Raw genomic sequence first — 17576 nt, 5'->3', positions numbered from 1 at the left:
CAAATCAGGGACAGTTGGAAGGATGCCTATCCAGGTTTGAGAGGGGCAGCACTGCGTTGGGGCTTTAGGCCGGAAGCCAAGCCAAGTTGCAGAGGTTCCGCCAGACCTGGGAACTGGATCATTGCCAGCGGTGAGGGAGAAGCAGTTGCCACATGGGACGACCACTCCTGTCGCCGGGGGGCAAGTGATGATCAAGGCCAGAGGTAAAGGGAGGAATAGTCGCCAGTAAGGGACAACCATTCCTGTTATCAGAGGCCAGTGTATGGAAGTCTGAAGTACCAGAGCAACCTTTTCACCAGCCGGGGAAGAAGTGGGAAAGCTTCAGCAGAGTGCCAAGTCAGGGACCCAGCGGGTTAGCGTGGGTGAAGCTTGAGGAGGTTACAGCAGGTCAGCTGTGGAAGAGCTCAGGGGATCCAGTGATGTCTGGGACCTTGAAGTCTAAAGGGAGCTCAGTGAGTGAAGAGCTACAGTAACATACTGTGGGATGTGAGAAAAGATCTATAACGGGTTACTATGAGTTACGTTTATGGATCTCTATCGACTGTTCAAAGTTCAGTTGCCATAGGAGACAGCCATTCTACAAATACAGTTCCTGCATCCAGCTTAAAGGCCCTCTACCTGTGTAGCTGTCTGCCTATTATTTTGTCTCGGAGTCTGCCAATTACTATAGCATCTGCCTAAGGGTGTCCTTGCCCTAACCCTCTCCCCCCCAGTTCTGTTTAAGAGACATGAAATGTCTTTTCTTGCATTGCAAAAAGTAACGGTTTCCATGTTTACACCCACCATGCCCAATAACCTAGACTATAAAAAGGCTGTCAGCTCTCCCTGACTCTGGAGGTCACCATTAGGCCTTTGGAGGTCGGGGATGCCGCTACACATAGCAACTCCAAAGGGCTTTTTAACTTTACCTTTGGAAGTGTTAAGGGCTACTATTAAGATATGCCTGTAGTTGTATCTAAGCTACAAATCTAAATACATAAAAAAAATTGTATCTATGCACTGTATTTATATATTTAGGGAGACTGATAGGTAGGGTAGCTGCAGAGCCAGGACAAGGGGTGGGCAGAAGGGATAGGCTGCCCTGGGCGCAGCGTGTATTGTAGGAATGGGGGTGCTGCAAGTTCCTTTTACTATAAGGCTGACAGGAGTAGTGACAGCTGCATCTCTACTCCTGTCAGCCCAGTGCTGTTGCAGCAAGGAGAGGAGGAGAGAGCTGGGAGGAGGTGTGAGCTGTGCTCTCTCTCCATCTCCTCTCCTCATGCTGCCCTGGGCGCAGAGTGTATTGTAGAAATGGGGGTGCCGCAAGTTCCTTCTACTATAAGGCTGACAGGAGTAGTGACAGCGGCATCACTACTTCTGTCAGCCCAGTGCTGGAAGCAGCAAGGAGAGGAGGAGAGAGCCGGGAGGAGGTGTGAACTGTGCTCTCTCTCTCTATCTCCTCTCCTCATAATCTTTCACATAATGAAGTGGGGGGTGCAATTTGCCATCTATACCCTGGGCACTGGATAGTCTTGTCCCGGCACTGGGTAGCTGATCTAAGCGTATGCACATATGTGTCCTCACAGAAGTCTGTCTTTTTCTTAGAGACTGCATATTTACGTACCTGTATTTTGTGCCGGGAGCGCACTCCCAGTGCAGAGACCATGCTGTCACCAACAGCTTTGGGTCTCTTACTGATGATACAAGCTGCCTCTGTGTTCTTTTTCCTCTGCAATGGAGAAAAAGATATATTGTATCTTTTTCACCTTGCTAGAGGAGAAATATGTTTACAAGAAATTTGTCTTTGTAAAAAAAAAAAAAAAAAACCACGATAAATTGGCTAGATCAGAGGATGATCTAGTTCAGGGTTAGGGTCAAAGGTCGGGGTTATTTTGTTTTAGGTAGGTTTTAAAAAGCAAAATAGTCGCTATTGTTTCTGGCCCCTACTCATGGGGAGTAGGAGACTTTATTTTGGCTTGTTCTTTTGTTCTTAGGTTTGGTAGCTTATGATAATGACAAAAAAAAAAAATTATGTTTTACTATTTCGGGGGGGATATTAAATTAATAATTAAAAAAAATCATATAATGATTAAAATTAATAATTAAAAATTTAAATTTACCACCAAATTAAGGCCCAACTTGTCCTAAAACCCCCCCAAAAAAACGTATAATTCACCTGGATGCACGGAGTTATTGCAAACTTAGGTGACAATGCTGTGCTGTGCGGGATGGAGTATGTAACACACAGCACAATGTTCAATGTGGAGCAGTGTGGGTATGTCATGTACTGCACAGCATACAGAATTGAGCTCTCTTATAAGACTTCATGTATATGGGATGTTTTAAAAGCTCTCCTGAATAACTTAACTTGACAGATAGTATCATATATGTTATATATATATATATATATATATATATATATATATATATATATAACAGTATAGTATAGTAGTATAATGTTTACATGCCGCGTTTGTCTTTTCTTTTTTTTTTTTTGCAAATAGTCAAAAATGTTCTGTAAACGAAATGCGTCTAAATGCGTCATGAATGCATTTTTTTTTTTGTTTTCCTAAAAAACCCTTCTAAACTCAACTGCCTAGAAATGACTATAAAGGACCCTGTGTACATGTACTGATAAGGTAACGTTGAGGAGAGATCAGGGGCAGCTGAAAAAAAACATCCAACTGCTCCTAAACGTCAGTTTACCAGCAGCATAAAGCCTTACCGTGATAAAGACTTTTGATGCATTGTAAATATTTTCTGGGTTGAGTATTGTACTCAGCGCTGACCTGTTCATCATCCTATTCTTTATCTCCAGTGTGAAGGCAGAGGACGGCTCAGGGGAGGTCCAGCTGTACCTCCAGGATGACGCGGTCTGTCTGCTCTTGGCCATGCCCAACAGCCTCTGGGAGGCGCTGAAGAGACAAGTTCTGGCTAGAGGGAAATTAACAGTGAGGACTCGGGGCAGAAGTGAACTGCCGGTATGGTTTACATTTATTTTTCTTTTTTTTTTTTCTTTCATACACGGAAATATATACATGTATGTGGGTATATATGGAGATACACATATACATATCGTTTTTTGAACCAACACTTAATTTGCCTGTATCTTAAAGCTGGACAGAGGGTCCAACACCAGACAGAGGGTATAACTAACACTCAAGTGGTTTTACATTAATTTATTTTTTCACTCTATATATTTACTTATTCAGTCACTTAACAATTAGTAATTTATTCATAGATTCACTTTATTCCAAGATTTTTGTATTTTTATTTACATTTTTTTATCACTTAACAAGAACATACCATATTTTTAATATCCCTTTAGTATTAACTTTTCAAGGCACTGCACAGACTCTAATATAGTTGGCCTTTACACTACCATCTAAGAAGTTTTTGGGAGTAACCCCAAATAAACACACCAGGGGGTCCAACGCTATAGAACTATTTTTTAAGGTCCCTTTTATGTTTAATATAAGCAGATAAATTTAGGCAAACATAGAGGGAGGTCCTCTTAATTTTGTATCTTTTGTTTTCTGAGGTATAGCTCCACATCTTCCTACATTCCTTTTAAACTTCAGGACGAGTCATTCTCTCCATGGAAATACCATCAGCTCTGCTCTATAGGCACTCAAGGACAGAAATATGTACAACCATTCAATTTACCCACTGACTCCAAATCATTTTTAATGACGGTCTACTGACTGGAATGGTACCAGCTGATTGGAGAAAAGCCAATGTAGCACCAATATTTAAAAAGGGCCCAAAATACATCCCTGGGAATTGCAGACCAGTTAGCCTAACATCAATAGTATGTAAACTCTTGGAGGGGATGATAAGGGACTAGATACAAGATTTTAGTAATGAGAACGGTATCATTAGCAGTAATCAGCATGGATTCATGAAGAATCGTTCTTGCCAAACCAATCTATTAACCTTCTATGAGGAGGTGAGTTTCCATCTAGATAAAAGAAGGCCCGTAGACGTTGTGTATCTGGATTTTGCAAAAGCGTTTAACACAGTTCCCCATAAATGTTTACTGTACAAAATAAGGTCCGTTGGCATAGACCATAGGGTGAGTACATGGATTGAAAACTGGCTACAAGGGTGAGTTCAGAGGGTGGTGATAAATGGGGAGTACTCAGAATGGTCAGGGGTGGGTAGTGGGGTCCCCCAGGGTTCTGTGCTGGGACCAATCCTATTTAATTTGTTCATAAATGATCTGAAGGATGGGGATGGGGTAAACAGTTCAATCTCTGTATTTACGGACGCTACTAAGCTAAGCAGGGCAATAACTTCTCCGCAGTGATGTGGAAACCTTGCAAAAAGATCTGAACAAATGAATGGGGTGGGCAACTACATGGCAAATGAGGTTCAATGTAGAAATAATGTAAAATAATGCATTTGGGTGGCAAAAATATGAATGCAATCTATACACTGGGGGGAGAACCTCTGGGGGAATCTAGGATGGAAAGGGATCTGGGGGTCCTAGTAGATGACAGGCTCAGCAATGGCATGCAATGCCAAGCGGCTGCTAACAAAGCAAACAGAATATTGGCATGCATTAAAAAGGGGATCAACTCCAGAGATTAAACGATAATTTTCCCGCTCAACAAGACTCTGGTCTGGCTGCACCTAGAGAATGCTGTCCAGTTCTGGGCACCAGTCCTCAGGAAGGATGTACTGGAAATGGAGCGAGTACAAAGAAGGGCAACTAAGTCAATAAAGGGTCTGGAGGATATTAGTTATGAGGAAAGGTTGCGAGCACTGAACGTATTCTCTCTGGAGAAGAGACGCTTGAGAGGGGATATGATTTCAATATACAAATACCGTACTGGTGACCCCACAATAGGAATAAAACTTTTTCGCAGAAGGGAGTTTAACAAGATATGTGGCCACTCATTAAAATTAGAAGAAAAGAGGTTTAACCTTAAACTACGTAGAGGGTTCTTTACTGTAAGAGCGGCAAGGATGTGGTCTCAGCGGGGGGGCATCAATAGTTTCAAAAAATTATTCGATAAGCACCTGAACAACCGCAACATCCAGAGATATACATTGTAATACTGACATATAATCACACACATAGGTTGGACTTGATGGACTTGTGTCTTTTTTTCAACTTCGCCTACTATGTAACTATACGTAACTATGTCACATTTAAAGTGAACCTGTACGTTCACTTTAATGCCCTCCTCCCCACCGACAAAAAACCATGGCTCCCCTGCCGCTATGCTCTGGGTGCAAGGACAATACTAGGTATGGAGGAGCATGTGACTGACTCTGCTTCGTCCCATGTGACAGCTCTTGTGCTTGGTGATTGGCCCGGTGTTCTGTCAAGTTAGCCAACTCCTTGTAAAACTCCAACCCACCTCACTTCAGGTTTGTTTAAACCATCAGTAATTGGAGATTTTGGTGGGTTGCTGTTTGAAGACGACACCAGCGACCGAATACAGTCCGGTGCAGGAAGATTTTGCTGCTTTGACACCACAGCCGCTCACGAGGACAATGTTGTCGCCACCGTGGAGGCGGCCATTTTAATGGTTAGTATCGGAGCGAGTAACAGTCTCCCCTCATAATATCATGCAGCGGACTGTGTTAGTTTGCCGGTGTTGTGTCCAAACAGCAATTCATCGAACTCTGATTGCTGATGGTTTAAAAAAAAAAACCTGAAGTGAGGATGTTGGAGTTTCTAAGGAGCTGGCTAATTTAACAGAACTCCGGCACTTTCACAAGTAGAGCAGGGATATGCAATTAGCGGACCTCCAGCTGTTGCAGAACTACAAGTCCCATGAGGCATAGCAAGACTCTGACAGCCAAAAGCATGACACCCAGAGGCAGAGGCATGATGGGACTTGTAGTTTTGCAGCAGCTGGAGGTCGGCTAATTGCATATCCCTGAAGTAGAGCGTCTTGAAACCTCTGCAAGCTCCAGGTCATGACCTACTTGGGGACTCCTGTCTTTGCACCTAGCAGATGAACAGAGAGGCTACTGGGAAGAGTGGAAGTAAAAGGGACTCTATTTAAAAAAAAAAAAAAAAAAAAAACTGAAAAAAGATGTCGCTGCAAAGAAAATAATAAAGACCCGTTCTGAGCAAAGCTCAAATCTTCACCCAAAAGTTTGTCATAGATCTGGTCCCCCCTGCTGCCCACTGTGGTTGCTCCCACCGATCCCAACGTCCCCAGTTTTTCCAACAAAATGTCACTTTTGTGTGAAATAAAAAAAAAAAACATTTCATAAAAAAAAAAGTGTAATTATAATAAATCTGGAATTTATCTCACGAGTCCTTTTTCTTACCTCCACAAACCGCACCTTTCCTTGCTTTCTACTATAAACCGCTCATAGAAACTCCATTATCTCCATAAATGTATTGAGCAAAAATGAAAATTGACACTTTTATATGATAAGAATCCATCAAATATGACACATGCATTTGTTTTACCAGACCTGTGTGATAATACCATTTTAGGTAGCCCTGTATGGATAAAGCATAGGCTTTGCTGTAAAGTCCAGCTCCAATCTTTAAGCACCCCACCCCCGATATTGATCATGTCCAAATTACCGCTTGTTCCACAGAGTGAAGAGCACAGTGAAGACTCCCTGATGGATCACGTGAGCCTCCTTATGTCCCGCCCAGCTGTTTCTCGTCCCCTGGTTGTGACATTCAGACAGACCGGTATTAGTGGAGCCCAGGCCTCAGGTAATGACTGCGGACCTGTACATGTAATTGCTGGAGACAACATGTGTACACCGGTCTTCCCCTTTCTGCATCTATGTAATCCCTTACAGTCAGCGGGAGCCGGTGTTCTGTCGAATACTGCCTCCCATCGAAAAATGCCTCTAATGGATCTGCGCATGCGCAGTACGCAACGCCACTCCAGCTGATATGATGATCAGCTGGCAAGACCTGAACATAACGCATGCGCAGATTGTCTGTGGCATTATCCGATGCTATACAAACAGTGGAGGGAGAACGGAATTGTCAAATTATGCCCCGCTGCTGCGGGGCGTGTTTTGTGTGTGTTGCAGGGTGGCTTCAGTGTGTTGAATGGTGGGATTCGCCTGTGTCTAAGGTCTTATTGCAACACATACAAAACCCGCCGTTCAGCACATTGAAGCCGCCCTGCAGTACGCAGCAGCAGGGCATAATCTGACAATTAAGTTTTCCCTCCGCTGTTTGCATAGCATCAGATAATGCCGTGGATGATCTGCACAAGCGCTATGTTCAGGTCCTGCCAGCTGATCAACATATCAGCTGGAGCGACGTTCCGTAACCGCGCATGTGCAGACCCATTTTTCGACTAAGAACACTGGCATAGCTGGAATAGAACACTGGCAAGTCTCATCACCACACTCATGTTCCATTGACAACTACAAGTCCAACCATTGTAGTGGCTGTTGGGACTTGTAGTTTATTCATTCACAGATTTATGTAAATGAATAACGTCGAATAACATGGTGCAAAAGGTGGAGTTGGCCTTTAATGATTGTAACACCAGGGGTGTCATACGGGCTTCCTAGCCATATGATTACTGTGATTGGCTCTCAGTGATCACGTGATTGGGATCCTGTCCCACCTGTTCCAGTGACCGGTAGCTGTAAACACTGAGTGCCCTCGTAGCACAAACAAGGGAAGTCGGCTGTATGCATGTATATAGCAGCTGTGTAAAAGCCCACCACCATGCTGCCACATACATGCATACAGCCTGTGTTTAGTAGTAATCGGCATGGGTTTACGGAGGGTCGTTCCTATCAGACCAATCTGTGGATGTGGTGTATCTGGATTTTGCAAAAGCATTCGATACAATTCCCCATAAACTCTGAATTTACAAGCTGAGATCTGCAGGCGTGGACCATAAGGTTGGTGCTTGGGTAAAAAACTGGTTATAGGGGCGTATCCAAAGGGAGGTGATAAATAACGTATACTCAGAATGGTCTGAAGGAGTAAGTGGGGTACCCCAAGGTTCTGTCTTGGGACCGATTCTATTAAATGTATTTATAAATGATATAGAGGGTGGGATAAATAGTTCAATCTCAGTTTTTGCAGATGACACAAAATTAAGCAGAGCAATAACTTCACATCAGGCTATAGACATTTTACAGAAAGACCTGAACAAAATAATGGAGTGGGCAACTACATGGCAAAGGAGGTTTAATGTGGAGAAATGTAAAGTAATGCATTTGGGGGCAAAAAACATAAAAGCAAACTACTCGCTAGGGGGAGAACCTCTGGGGGGAATCAAGGATGAAGGATCTGGAGGTCCTAGTAGATGACAGATTGAGCAATAGCATGCAGTGTCAAGCTGCGGCTACCAAAGCCGTCAGAATATTAGCATGCATAAAAAAAAGGGGCTACACTCCAGAGATTAAAGGATAAGCCTGCCACTTTATAAAACTCGGGTATGCCAATCCGGAGAATTCCGTCCAGTTCTGGTCAACAGTCCTCAGAAGGGATGTGCTGGAGAGAAGTCCAAAGAAGGGAAACAAAATGAATAAGGGGACTGGAGGACCTCAATTAAGTCCACAAGCACTTCATTTATTCTCGCTGGAGAAGCGACGCTTGAGAGGGGACAATTTAAAAATACAGTTGTGCTCATAAGTTTACATACCCTGGCAGAATTTATGATTTATTGGCTATTTTTCAGAGAATATGAATAATAACACAAAAAACTTTCATGCATGGTTAGTGTTTGGCTGAAGCCATTTACTTTTAGTCAACTGTGTTTACTAAATCATTATGGCAACAGAAACTACCCGAATGACCCTGATCAAAAGTTTACATACCCTGGTGATTTTGGCCTGATAACATGCACACAAATTGACACAAAGGGTTTTGAATGGCTATTAAAGATAACCATCCTTACCTGTGATCTGTTTGCTTGTAATTGGTGTGTGTGTGTGTGTGTATAAAAGGTCAGTGAGTTTCTGGACTCCTGACAGACCCTTGCATCTTTCATCCAGTGCTGCACTGACGTTTCTGGATTCTGGGTCATGGGGAAAGTAAAAGGATTGTCAAAGGATCTGCGGGAAAAGGTAGTTGAACTGTATAAAACAGGAAAGGGATATAAAAAGATATCCAAGGAATTGAGAATACCAATCAGCAGTGTTCAATCAAGAAATGGAAAATGAGGGATTCTGTTGAAACCAAACCATGGTCAGGTAGACCAACTAAAATTTCAGCTACAACTGCCAGGAAAATTGTTCGGGGTGCAAAGAATAACCCACAAATGACTTCAGGTGAAATACAGGACTCTCTGAAAACATTTGGTGTGACTGTTTCGAGATGCACAATAAGGAGGGACTTGAAGAAAGTAGGGCTGCATGGTCGAGTCGCCAGAACAAAGCCATTACTACGCAAATGCCACAAAGTATCCCAATTACAATACGCCAAACAGCACAGAGACAAGCCTCAAACCTTCTGGTACAAAGTCATTTGGAGTGATGAGACCAAAATTGATCTTTTTGGACACAACCATAAATGCTTCATTTGGAGAGTCAACAAGGCCTATGATGAAAGGTACACCATTCCTACTGTGAAACACGGAGGTAGATCGTTGATGTTTTGGGGATGTTTGAGCTACAAAAGCACAGGAAATTTAGTAAAAATTGATGGCAAAATGAATGCAGTATGTTATCAAAGAATACTGGAGGAACATTTGCATTTATCAGCCAGGAAGCTCATGGGACGTACTTGGACGTTCCAACATGACAATGATCCAAAACATAAGGCCAAGTCAACCTGTCATTGGCTACAGCAGAATAAAGTGAAGGTTCTGGAGTGGCCATCTCAGTCTCCTGACCTCAATATCATTGAGCCACTCTGGGGACATCTCACATGTGCAGTTCATGCAAGACAGACCAAGAATTTCCAGGATCTGGAGGCTTTTTGCCAAAAGGATGGGCAGCTTTACCATCTGAGAAGATAAAGAGCCTCATCCACAAAATACTTCAAGCTATCATTGATGTTAAAGGGGGCAATACATGGTATTAAGAACTGGGGTATGTACTGCCTATTAGGGATTATGGAAACGGGTAGAATTTCTGCTGTAACAAAAATATCCATACTTAGGTGCTTGTACCAGGCTAGACGCTTGATTGCGCTGAACTGGCAAGCAAAAAATCCTCCAGTACTGCAAGCATGGACAAATGCCATAAACTCCACAATCTGGTGTGAACGGGCAATGTACATCAGACAAAATAATCTCAAAAAATTCAAGTTGCTTTGGAATCCATGGTTGCGAGACATTGGTTACCCCTTAGACGAGATAGCGTAGGACGGGACCTAGGTCGCATCTTACCTAGCCCAGGCCTGGTGGGATCTGGGAGGCTACCGGAAGATCTTTACTCTCGCTCCTGAGTCGCTTCGCCGCTCCGTTACTGTTTAGCTAAATAGACTTGACTGGATCTAGCAGCATGTCCTCGAAGTACAGGGTTATGGGGGGGAGTAGGGGCTAGTTCTGCAGTTTATCAGGGATAACTAGAGTGTTAGTCATGGCTACGACTTTGACATTATGCAATGTTTCTTTTTTTTAAAGGATAACTCGGTATTCCCTGTTGTTATGCATATTTTTTTTATAATTGGAAAATTATGTTTTATGTATGTATAAATTAAATGTTTCCTTTTTCAATAAAGATTAATTAAAGGAAGAACTGGGGTATGTAAACTTTTGACAGGGTAATTTGTGTAGTTTCTGTTGTCATTGTGATTTAAAAAGAGTAAACACAGTTGATTGATAATAAATGGCTTCAGCCAAACACTAACCATGAGTGAAAGAAAAGTTTTTGTGTTATCATTCATATTCTCTGAAAAATGGCCAAGAAATCATAAATTCTGCCAGGGTATGTAAACTTATGAGCACAAGTGTACCTCAAAGGTGATCCTAGCATAGGAAAAAAGCTATTCAGTCTCAGGGAGTGTAAAAGGACACGGGGCCACCCTATGAGATTGGAGGAGAAACGGTTTAACCTTAAACTGCACAGGGGGATTTTCACTGTCGGGCTATAAGAAGGTGGAACTCTCTTCCACAATTGGTGGTGGCTGCGGGGAGTATGGATATTTTTAAAAGACTCTTGGATGTGCATCTTAAAGAACACAACATATAACCAATTATAGACACTGACACACATAACTCCTACACAGGTTGAACTGGTGGACTATTGTCTTTATTCAATCTACTATGTAATGGGTTGAAGATCACTACATTTCCAGGTGTGCAAAGTCTTTGCTTTTCTTAGAGAAGCAGCTAAAGCCGATTTGCCTGAGACATGCAACAAAGTTGGGCCCTTGCTCTGTGTGGAAGTAGTGGTCTCTCTACTGAGGTGTGATAATCTCCCTGCTGAGTCAAAGCTAGAGCTCACCAATAGTAAAGGTCATGTTTCCTGCTGATTGTGAAGCTATAAGTCTGACTCAGAACGTTGCATGTTGCAGCTCTGCAAAGAGACCACTGCTTCCACAAGCTCTCTATGTCCCCTATAAAAAAGCAAGTCTTCACTTTTTGAGGGTCCACTTTAATTCACTTAAAAAGTTGCTTTTACAGTGCTGTATTAACCTCTTCAGCCCCAACACGAGGGGGTGATCAAGGGGTTAAATGTGTTCCCTGGGTGTGTTCTAACTGTATGGGGGATGGGCTTACTGGAACACCACAGAGACCGCTGTTCCTGATCACTGGGAACAGCAGATCTCCATGATGTCCCTTGACAGAACAGGGATCCGACTTATTAACATGGACGGATTCCCGTTCTGCCTCTGTGTATCGTGATTGCAGGCCGCTGGCATCACGTTTGTGGGACCCATGGGCGTGCTCCCACAGTGTGCAGCAGTTTAACTTGAACGGTCGGACGTGTGGGTATGTCGGTTTGCTCAGGAGAGCCGACCTGCACTGGTCGGCAAGTGGTTAAAATGTAATGTAAATGTAAATAACAATCGATGAATCACCTTCTTCAATTTCATGTATACAGAACGTATGTTTAAAGTGGAAGTCCAGTCAAATACTGACTATACTTAAAGCGGAGTTGCTACAATTTTTGTGCAGCTGCTGACTTTTAAAATATGGACACTCACCTGCCCAGGGCGCCCGTGATGTCCTTATCCGAAGCTGATCTGTCCTTCGGCTCTCAGGTGGAGGCACCGCCATCTTACGTAAGGGAATCGGGTAGTGAAGCCTTGCAGCTTCACAGCCTAGTTCCCTACTGTGCATGCGCGAGTCGTGTTGCGCAATCCCACTGCTCCATGTCCTCCACTCTGGTCCCCCCCCGTATACTCCGCTCTGGTCCCCCTCCGTATACTCTGCTCCGGTCCCCCTCCGTATACTCTGCTCCGGTCCCCCTCCGTATACTCTGCTCCGGTCCCCCTCCGTATACTCTGCTCCGGTCCCCCTCCGTATACTCTGCTCCGGTCCCCCTCCGTATACTCCGCTCCGGCCCCCCTCCGTATACTCCGCTCCGGTCCCCCTCCGTATACTCCGCTCCGGTCCCCCTCAGTATACTCTGCTCCGGTCCCCCACTCTGGTCCCCCCCCGTATACTCCGCTCTGGTCCCCCTCCGTATACTCCGCTCCGGTCCCCCTCAGTATACTCTGCTCCGGTCCCCCACTCTGGTCCCCCCTCCGTATACTCTGCTCTGGTCCCCCTCCGTATACTCTGCTCTGGTCCCCCTCCTTATACTCCGCTCTGGTCCCCCTCAGTATACTCCGCTCCGGTGCCCCCTCAGTATACTCTGCTCCGGTCCCCCGCTCTGGTCCCCCCTCCATATCCTCTACTCTGGTCCCCCTCCGTATACTCCACTCTGGTCCCCCTCTGTATACTCTGCTCTGGTCCCCACTCCATATCCTCTACTCTGGTCCCCCTCTGTATACTCCGCACTGGTCCCTCTCTGTATACTCCGCACTGGTCCCCCTCTGTATACTCCGCACTGGTCCCCCTCTGTATACTCTGCACTGGTCCCCCTCTGTATACTCCGCACTGGTCCCCCTCTGTATACTCCGCACTGGTCCCCCTCTGTATACTCCGCTCTGGTCCCCCTCTGTATACTCCGCTCTGGTCCCCCTCTGTATACTCCGCTCTGGTCCCCCTCTGTATACTCCGCTCTGGTCCCCCTCTGTATACTCCGCTCTGGTCCCCCTCTGTATACTCCGCTCTGGTCCCCCTCAGTATACTCCGCTCTGGTCCCCCTCCGTATACTCCGCTCCGGTGCCCCCTCCGTATACTCCTCTCCGGTGCCCCCTCCGTATACTCCTCTCCGGTGCCCCCTCCGTATACTCCGCTCCGGTGCCCCCTCCGTATACTCTGCTCCGGTCCCCTGCTCTGGTCCCCCTCCGTATACTCCGCTCCGGTGCCCCCTCCGTATACTCCTCTCCGGTGCCCCCTCCGTATACTCTGCTCCGGTCCCCCCCTCCATATCCTCTACTCTGGTCCCCCCCTCCATATCCTCTACTCTGGTCCCCCTCCATATACTCTGCTCTGGTCCCCCCTCCATGTCCTCCGCTCCAGTGCCCCCTCCATGTCCTCTACTCCGGTCCCCCCTCTGTGTTCTCCGCTCCGGTCCCCCCTCTGTGTTCTCCGCTCTGGTCCCCCTCTGTATACTCCGCTCTGGTCCCCCTCTGTATACTCCGCTCTGGTCCCCCTCTGTATACTCCGCTCTGGTCCCCCTCTGTATACTCCGCTCTGGTCCCCCTCTGTATACTCCGCTCTGGTCCCCCTCAGTATACTTCGCTCTGGTCCCCCTCCGTATACTCCGCTCTGATCCCCCTACGTATACTCCGCTCTGATCCCCCTCCGTATACTCCGCTCCGGTGCCCCCTCCGTATACTCTGCTCCGGTCCCCTGCTCTGGTCCCCCTCCGTATACTCCGCTCTGATCCCCCTCCGTATACTCCGCTCTGATCCCCCTCCGTATACTCCGCTCCGGTGCCCCCTCCGTATACTCCTCTCCGGTGCCCCCTCCGTATACTCTGCTCCGGTCCCCCCCTCCATATCCTCTACTCTGGTCCCCCCTCCATATCCTCTACTCTGGTCCCCCCCTCCATATCCTCTACTCTGGTCCCCCTCCATATCCTCTACTCTGGTCCCCCCTCCATATCCTCTACTCTGGTCCCCCCTCCATATCCTCTACTCTGGTCCCCCCCTCCATATCCTCTACTCTGGTCCCCCTCCATGTCCTCCGCTCCAGTGGCCCCTCCATGTCCTCTACTCCGGTCCCCCTTCTGCGTTCTCCGCTCCGGTCCCCCCTCTGTGTTCTCCGCTCCGGTCCCCCCCTCTGTGTTCTCCGCTCCGGTTTACCCTCTGTGTCAATCTTTCGGGGTGGAGAGCGGAGGAAGGAGCCAGTAAATCTGTCGGCTCCTTCCTATTCCAAATGAACAGAGTCAGTGATCACTGGCTGTGTTGATTCATAACTGAGCATCGTAAACTGTGTTTATGATACTTCAGTTTATGAATGGAGAGGAGCCTTTGTCTCCTCTCCATTCATCTTCAGGACTGCTGAGAAAGGGACTGGGGAATCTGTGTCCTCAGTCACTTTCTGTGTCTAAAAAGGGAGATGTCCAGGGTCCGTTAAGACCCCTGATATCTCACCAAAGCCCCCCAAAGGGATGATAAACAATAAATAAAAATAAAGAATTGTAATAAATATTTAAAAGGTTAAATTGTAACAATAATTAAAAACTAAAAAGAAAAACATACTGACACTGTACACCCTCCCCAAAAAAAACATTGTAAAAAATAAAACAGCCCACGTGTCATCAGTGCTGCATATTAGTGCTACTGTCACATGACAGTATAAAAAAGTATCGGTAATCGGTATTGGTGAATACTTGAAAAAAGTATCGGTACTTGTACTCGGTCTTAAAGTAGTATCGGTGAAACCCTACTTTTCAGTCAAGGAAGCTGCCATCTTGGCCTCTGTTTGATCTGCAACTGCCATAGTGCTGCACATGTGATCAGTTATGACTTTAGCCATTTGATGGTTTGACAGTTTGGTTAAGAGCACAAGCAAATGTGACAGTTATCATCTGTATTTTGAAACCGTTAAATTGATGGGTTCAGTTCCGCTTCATGATTTACTGCTGCTCTGGGCTTCAGCAAAAATGGTCGCCTCCAGCGCGAAGAAACAAGAGCAATGCTGGAGGCAATTTACAGCACACATTCATTTTAGTAGCATCATTATTCATGTGGAATGTATTTTCCCTGCTAAAGAACAATATTTTTCATCAAGTTGTTATGGGTAAAGTTCCGCTTTAACTTCCACCTTATTATAAAAAAAAAAAAAAGTCTTCTGCTCTGTATGTTAAAATGATTGGTGCATACTTTGTTTCCCCTCCCCCGCAGTGGCCCAGCTTACCAGATTCACCCGAGGGGACAGAGACTACGTGACCCGTGTGCCGCCTCCTCCCACTCTGACCTGTCTGCAGCTGCAGGAAGTGGAGCCCCGCGACTTGTGTTGCCTGATCAGAGAGCGCCAGCCGTGTGCCCATTAAATCTGCGCGCCTTCCAGATGTGTATTTTCTAGATTAATCAGGAATTCTACTGAATATATATTTTTGTTATGAAGCAATATTTATTCTTTGTTAAAGATGATCTAATATATTTATATGGAAATTACTGTCTATTGTATGTTTTAATAAATTTTTAATAAATTTATTATATACCTTCATAAGGGCTGTCATATTACTTTATTGAATGGGCAAGTGCCCTTTTTATATAGCAACAGACAGGGTCATCTTTAACTGGGGGCAAATAGGAAGCTGCCCCGGGCCCACTCATTGTAGTGAGGACCAAAGCAGCTGCCACTTGAGCCCACACTGCCCACAAATTGATAAGTGGATTCAGGAGGGCCCAAGAAAATCTTTGCCTAGGGTCCAATCAATATTAAAGACGATGGTGGCAAGTGACACTACATCTGGCTGCAGATGACGGTGGCAAGTGAAAAGCTGCCATATCAAGTATGGAGTCTGGGGGTGTAGCCTCTGGAAGGAGAGAGTGAGAGGACAGGGGGGATCACCTCTGGAAGGAGAGAGAGGACAGGGGGTCACCTCTGGAAGGAGAGAGAGGACAGGGGGTCACCTCTGGAAGGAGAGAGAGGACAGGGAGGTCACCTCTGGAAGGAGAGAAAAGACAGTGGGTCACCTCTGGAAGGAGAGAAAGGACAGGGGGGTCACCTCTGGAAGGAGAGAGAGAGGGTGGGGGGGGGGTCACCCCTGGGAGGAGAGAGAGGATGGGGGGGGGGGGTCACCCCTGGGAGGAGAGAGAGGGCAGGGGGGGTCACCTCTGGGAGGAGAGAGAGAGGATGGGGGTCACCTCTGGGAGGAGAGAGAGAGAGGATGGGGGGGCTCACCTCTGGAAGGAGAGAGAGAGGATGGGGGTCACCTCTGGAAGGAGAGAGGATGGGGGTCACCTCTGGAAGGAGAGAGAGAGGATGGGGGGGGTCACCTCTGGAAGGAGAGAGAGAGGATGGGGGGGTCACCTCTGGAAGGAGAGAGAGAGGATGGGGGGTCACCGCTGGAAGGAGAGAGAGAGAGAGGATGGGGGGTCACCTCTGGAAGGAGAGAGAGAGGATGGGGGGTCACCTCTGGAAGGAGAGAGAGAGGATGGGAGGGTCACCTCTGGAAGGAGAGAGAGAGGATGGGAGGGTCACCTCTGGAAGGAGAGAGAGAAAGGAGGGGAGGTCACCTCTGGAAGGAAAGGACAGGGGGGGGTCACCTCTGGAAGGAGAGAGGACGGGGGGTCACCTCTGGAAGGAAAGGACGGGGGGTCACCTCTGGAAGGAGAGCGAGGACGGGGGGGGTTCACCTCTAGAAGGGGAGAGAAGACGGGGGGGGGTCACCTCTGGAAGAAGCGAGAGGATGGGGGGGGGGTCACCTCTGGAAGGAGAGAGGACAGGAGTCGTGGCATAAAAGAGAAAGGACAGGGGTCACTGCTGACAGGGCACTCAGCAGCTTGTCTACAGGCTTTTCCCCGCATCAGAGTCACTGCTCCAGCGGGCATCTGTACTCAAAGGAAGCCCGCGGAATGAACTTAAAATTGCAGTGATGGACAGCAGACCAATTCACTGAGGAGGCGTTGCAGCCTGTAGGCTACAGGCTGCACCACCCCCCGCTGCCTTCTCAGCCAATGGGTAGCTTAAGCTGTCTCCGTCCCTCACTTATGACATCACCATTCAGCTTCTAACTTCAGCTTGTTCAATTAAAGGAGTTGTAAAGCAGAAGGTTTTTTATGCAATCTGTGTGCAGCAGCTGCCCTTACACTTCCTGAGGTCCCTCTTTGTCCAGAAATGTCCATGAGTGTCTCAGCCGTCACCTCTGGAAGGAGAGAGAGGACAGGGGGGTCACCTCTGGAAGGAGAGAGGACAGGGGGGTCACCACCTCTGGAAGGAGTGAGAGGATGGGGGGGGTCACCTCTGGAAGGAGCGAGAGGATGGGGGGGGGTCACCTCTGGAAGGAGAGAGGACAGGGGTCGTAGCATAAAAGAGAAAGGACAGGGGTCACTGCTGACAGGGCACTCAGCATCTTGTCTACAGGCTTCTCCCCGCATCAGAATCGCTGCTCCAGTGGGCATCTGTACTCAAAGGAAGCCCGCGGGATGAACTTAAAATTGCAGATGGACAGCAGAC

The 17576-nt window shown here is 46.7% G+C and overlaps 1 protein-coding gene across 2 annotated transcripts in view; it reads left to right on the top strand.

The window, feature by feature from the left end:
• The window catches only part of CTC1 (CST telomere replication complex component 1), a 101996-nt gene extending 86373 nt beyond the window's left edge, over positions 1-15623 (top strand). For both annotated transcript variants that reach the window (XM_077470612.1, XM_077470613.1), the window contains 3 exons: positions 2798-2960; positions 6553-6676; positions 15296-15623. In XM_077470612.1, the coding sequence (XP_077326738.1) occupies positions 2798-2960; positions 6553-6676; positions 15296-15444 (436 nt within the window). In that variant the 3' untranslated portion in view covers positions 15445-15623. The remainder of the gene's footprint in view (positions 1-2797; positions 2961-6552; positions 6677-15295) is intronic.
• Positions 15624-17576: the final 1953 nt, after the last annotated feature.

The sequence above is a fragment of the Lithobates pipiens genome, unplaced genomic scaffold, assembly GCF_037356315.1.
Source record: "Lithobates pipiens isolate NorthernLeopardFrog02 unplaced genomic scaffold, aLitPip1_a1.2 Scaffold_8, whole genome shotgun sequence".
Classification (NCBI taxonomy): Eukaryota; Metazoa; Chordata; class Amphibia; order Anura; family Ranidae; genus Lithobates; species Lithobates pipiens.
This window is presented reverse-complemented; position numbering and strand designations above follow the sequence as displayed.